This window comes from Macrobrachium rosenbergii, chromosome 29 (genome assembly GCF_040412425.1).
Source record: "Macrobrachium rosenbergii isolate ZJJX-2024 chromosome 29, ASM4041242v1, whole genome shotgun sequence".
Lineage (NCBI taxonomy): Eukaryota > Metazoa > Arthropoda > Malacostraca > Decapoda > Palaemonidae > Macrobrachium > Macrobrachium rosenbergii.
Genome location: NC_089769.1, coordinates 18831720 through 18837083, shown reverse-complemented (window position 1 = coordinate 18837083; position 5364 = coordinate 18831720). Strand labels below are relative to the sequence as shown.

The window sequence follows — 5364 nt, the reverse complement described above, 5'->3', positions numbered from 1 at the left end:
TAAAAATGACCCCAAAGCATACATATCCTTCTACAAATCTCTCTTTCTCTCGTCCATATGACTTATAAGTAGTCAGATCGAAGCGAAGCAGCAGAAGTGAAATAGACAATAACTTTCCAGATGAAAAGAGGTATCCACCTTGTATGCCACATGACATGCAACAGGGGCCGGAATGCACAAACGGTCTGGTCTTTACATCGTGACCTCCTTTGGTCTTTACATCGTGGCCTCCTTTGGTCTTTACATCGTGACCTCTTTTGGTCTTTACATCGTGGCCTCCTTTGGTCTTTACATCGTGACCTCTTTTGGTCTTTACATCGTGGCCTCCTTTGGTCTTTACATCGTGGCCTCCTTTGGTCTTTACATCGTGGCCTCCTTTGGTCATTACATCGTGACCTCCTTTGGTCTTTACATCGTGGCCTCCTTTGGTCATTACATCGTGACCTCCTTTGGTCTTTACATCGTGACCTCTTTTGGTCTTTACATCGTGGCCTCCTTTGGTCTTTACGTCGTGGCCTCCTTTGGTCTTTATATCGTGACCTCCTTTGGTCTTTACATCGTGACCCCTTTGGTCTTTACATCGTGGCCTCCTTTGGTCTTTACATCGTGGCCTTTGGTCATTACATCGTGGCCTCCTTTGGTCTTTACATCGTGACCTCTTCTGGTCTTTACATCGTGGCCTCCTTTGGTCTTTACGTCGTGACCTCTTTTGGTCTTTACATCGTGGCCTCCTTTGGTCTTTACATCGTGACCCCTTTTGGTCTTTACATCGTGACCCCTTTTGGTCTTTACATCGTGGCCTCCTTTGGTCTTTACATCGTGGCCTCCTTTGGTCATTACATCGTGGCCTCCTTTGGTCTTTACATCGTGACCTCTTCTGGTCTTTACATCGTGGCCTCCTTTGGTCTTTACGTCGTGACCTCTTTTGGTCTTTACATCGTGGCCTCCTTTGGTCTTTACGTCGTGGCCTCCTTTGGTCATTACATCGTGACCTCCTTTGGTCTTTACATAGTGGCCCCCTTTGGTCTTTACATCGTGACCTTCTTTGGTCTTTACATCGTGGCCTCCTTTGGTCTTTACATCGTGACCTCCTTTGGTCTTTACATCGTGGTCTCCCTTGGTCTTTACATCGTGACCTCCTTTGGTCTTTACATCGTGGCCTTTGGTCTTTTGTGTCCTTTGGTCTTTACATCGTGGCCTCCTTTGGTCTTTACATCGTGACCTACATCGTGGCCTCCTTTGGTCTTTACATCGTGACCTCCTTTGGTCTTTACATCGTGCCCTCCTTTGGTCTTTACATCGTGGTCTCCCTTGGTCTTTACATCGTGACCTCCTTTGGTCTTTACATCGTGATCTCCCTTGGTCATTACATCGTGACCTCCTTGGTCTTTGGTCTTTACATCGTGACCTCCTTTGGTCTTTGGTCTTTACATCGTGGCCTCCTTTGGTCTTTACATCGTGACCTCCTTTGGTCTTTGGTCTTTCCGTCGTGGCCTCCTTTGGTCTTTACATCGTGACCTCCTTTGGTCTTTCGTGGCCTCCTTTGGTCTTTACGTCGTGACCTGTGGTCTTTGGCATCGTGGCTTCCTTTGGTCTTTACATCGTGACCTCCTTTGGTTTTTACATCGTGGCCTCCTTTGGTCTTTACGTCGTGGCCTCCTTTGGTCTTTACATCGTGACCTCCTTTGGTCTTTACATCGTGGTCTCCTTTGGTCATTACATCGTGACCTCCTTGGTCTTTGGTCTTTACATCGTGACCTCCTTTGGTCTTTACATCGTGACCTCCTTTGGTCTTTACATCGTGGTCTCCTTTGGTCATTACATCGTGACCTCCTTGGTCTTTGATCTTTACATCGTGACCTTCTTTGGTCTTTACGTCGTGGCCTCCTTTGGTCTTTACATCGTGACCTCCTTTGGTCTTTACATCGTGACCTCCTTTGGTCTTTACATCGTGGTCTCCTTTGGTCATTACATCGTGACCTCCTTGGTCTTTGGTCTTTACATCGTGACCTTCTTTGGTCTTTACGTCGTGGCCTCCTTTGGTCTTTACATCGTGACCTCCTTTGGTCTTTACATCGTGGTCTCCTTTGGTCATTACATCGTGACCTCCTTGGTCTTTGGTCTTTACATCGTGACCTCCTTTGGTCTTTACATCGTGACCTCCTTAACTGACAACTGTAGGTCCATGCAGTGCTTCTCGAAAACGAAGCTTCAATCACAATTCGAACACACCAAGCGATGTAAAAGAAAAAAAAATGGGAATATATGTAAAGCAAATTCAGTGTCAATTAATTTTTGTTCAAATGATAGTGCATCATGTATAGAAAATTTTTATTTATATTTCGTACATGAAAAATACACACACACAAGCCCACATACACAGACGCACACAGTATCTGTATATACGGGGCGAGTACATACCAGAATTAGTAGAGAAACTTACATACGCATATGACACTGGTTTGGTTACTCTCTCTCTCTAATAATAATAATACTAATAATAATGTGAATAATAATGGACCTAAGAGCAATCTTCCTTATGAAAAAGCCACTACACAAGCAAGACCTCCCGCAACATTATTTATAGGCCACGTCAAACAAATATCGCCTAGAAGTTTGGAGAACCGCACCACAATCTGCGAACTTCGTAAACACACAACCCTCTCCCATTGCATAAGCTCTTATTTTTGGGTTTTAATCAAATATCATCAACGACTTCAAACCTTACTCTAAAAGAAGCTAAACCTCCGGGCCGCGACTCATTCCCAGGGCCCGAGATGCATGATGCGCAAATCTACAAGCGCTAACCTTTAAATACAGACGCCCGATTCATTGACAGGGGCACACGGGAGAGGAGGAAGGAACAATACAAAGAGCAGCAACGAACAGAGGTGGGCAAACCCTTGATGAACACACCTGTACAAGAAGGCTGCGCCCACATCATTCCAGCCCGGCCTTTCATTAATACACGAACAGTCATTCATTCATTACTTTCATTTTCTGTGTGAGTGTGTGTACATAATATATATGTATGTATATATATATATATATATATATATATATATATATATATATATATATGTATATACATATGTATATAAATAAAAGAAATGGAGAGTACACACACGTACATCATTCGTAATCACATGACATTATGTAAGTTTGTACATGTATATGAAAGAACATTCACAATATGCATGACGTTATTCTTGCTCCCCTTCAGCAAAACAAAAAAAACGAAAAATAGCCACACATAAAGCTTTCCACGAAACTTTAATTACCGACGTTATTTTGAACACGGCTGTCAAGCCACACACACACACACACACACACACACACACACACATATATATATATATATATATATATATATATATATATATATATATATATATATATATATATAGTGTATATATATATATATATATCTATATATATATATATATATATATATATATATATATATATATATATATATATATATATATTCTAATCTACTGTCTGAGATACAGACACTAAACTCAGAGGATGAGGCTCAAACAGGGCCACTGTATATATATATATATATATATATATATATATATATATATATATATATATATATATATATATATATATATATATATATATATATAGTGTATATATATATATATATATATATATATATATATATATATATATATATATATATATATATATATATATATATATATTCTAATCTACTGTCTGAGATACAGACACTAAACTCAGAGGATGAGGCTCAAACAGGGCCACTGTCTGCCCGGGGCCGGAAGAAACGACAAATGAAGCAACTCCTGTGCAACACCGTCGATAAGATTCATACCAATCCTTACCTTCAGCTCGATAACGACGTGTGGGAGTGAATCTGTGCGCGAGCGCAGGAGCGAATGTAATCACATTTATAAGAGCGTATAATAATTACAGCGCCGACAGAAAAAACAAGGTGCCACTTATCCCATAAATAAAGTCTTAATTATTTCACCAGAGATGACGGGAGCTGCGTCATTTTAAAAGATGACAATGACCCCAAAATCCAGGTAAAAGCAATTTAACAGCGAGAGGTAATTTAGGCTTACCTGAATGAGAGAGAGAGAGAGAGAGAGAGAGAGAGAGAGAGAGAGAGAGAGAGAGAGAGGGGAGGAATTTCCTGAGAGAAATACGTAAAAACCATTTTAATATCTGCTACGAAAGAAACTCGATTTTACTAGGGATTATCATAAAGCGAGCATATGAGTAGGAGGAAGAGCGAGAGAGTGAGAGAGAAAGAGAGAAGGGGGAATGGGAAGTAGGAAGGGGAAGGGTGTGGGGGGGTGTGGAAGAAGTAACACCTGACATCGGATATCCGACCGCCCACGCGTTAGAGAGAGAGAGAGAGAGAGAGAGAGGAAGGGGGAAGCAGGTCAATAGTGCCACCATCATCGGCTCAGGCTCTCTCTCTCTCTCTCTCTCTCTCTCTCTCTCTCTCTCTCTCTCTCCACTGCGCTTCATTCTTGTCCTCCTTCGACACCATTTCTTCTATCCCCCCCCCCCCACCCCTCGCCCAATTCCTCTTTCCTACCACCCTCAACACCCAACACCCCCTTCCATCCCATCCTCTCTCTCTCTCTCTCTCTCTCTCTCTCTCTCTCTCTCTCTCTCTCTCTCTCTCTCTCTCTCTCCTAACTGGGGCATTATTTGGCCTCTGCTTTCCTTTCGCAACCATACAGCAAGCGTATTAATTTTAGTTGGTGCGCTATCCGACCTCGCATAGTATAGAAAACACTGATCTGTCTAAAAGACACTGAAGACACTGGCTGAATTACTTCCAGTTTCAGTAGCAGGCTGACAGTGAAGAAAAAACACGACCTTTCTTCCTCTGTGTACAAATCAATTTTAATATGCACAACTAAATATTCGGTATCAGGTCTCTAATTAGGGATGTCCGTACGGTGGCACGGCCTTCAGCTGGCCACACAAACAAAAATAAAAACAAAAACAATTGAAAACTATCTGCAACGGAAATGCTCAAGTTTGTTATTGCATTTCTTCGCTTTCCCAAATGACAAGAATTTCACGTTTTCACATTTCCATTAAAAAAACTCGCATATATACTCTGTATTCATTTATACATTTGCATATTCCACTTATATACTTGTTAATCGAATTTTTTTTTTTTTTTTTTGTTTGGGACGACTTTTTAATTCTCTCACCCATTTCCTCTTTTCCATCCAACTTATCACCCGGTAACTTCCAGACTTTGTCCAAAGCAAGACATGGCATTCCCGTAATACTGATACGAGTTTTAGGTTGAATTTCCATTACGCTTCAAGAGTTATCTGGCATCTAGCTTCCTGAAAAACTGAA

The 5364-nt window shown here is 41.3% G+C and overlaps 1 protein-coding gene across 1 annotated transcript; it reads right to left on the bottom strand.

Moving 5' to 3' along the window:
• Window positions 1-1396: 1396 nt before the first annotated feature.
• On the bottom strand, window positions 1397-2095 carry LOC136854423 (uncharacterized). The gene has a single exon (XM_067130719.1). It carries the CDS (start codon window positions 2093-2095, stop codon window positions 1397-1399), a length of 699 nt encoding a protein of 232 aa, XP_066986820.1.
• Window positions 2096-5364: the final 3269 nt, after the last annotated feature.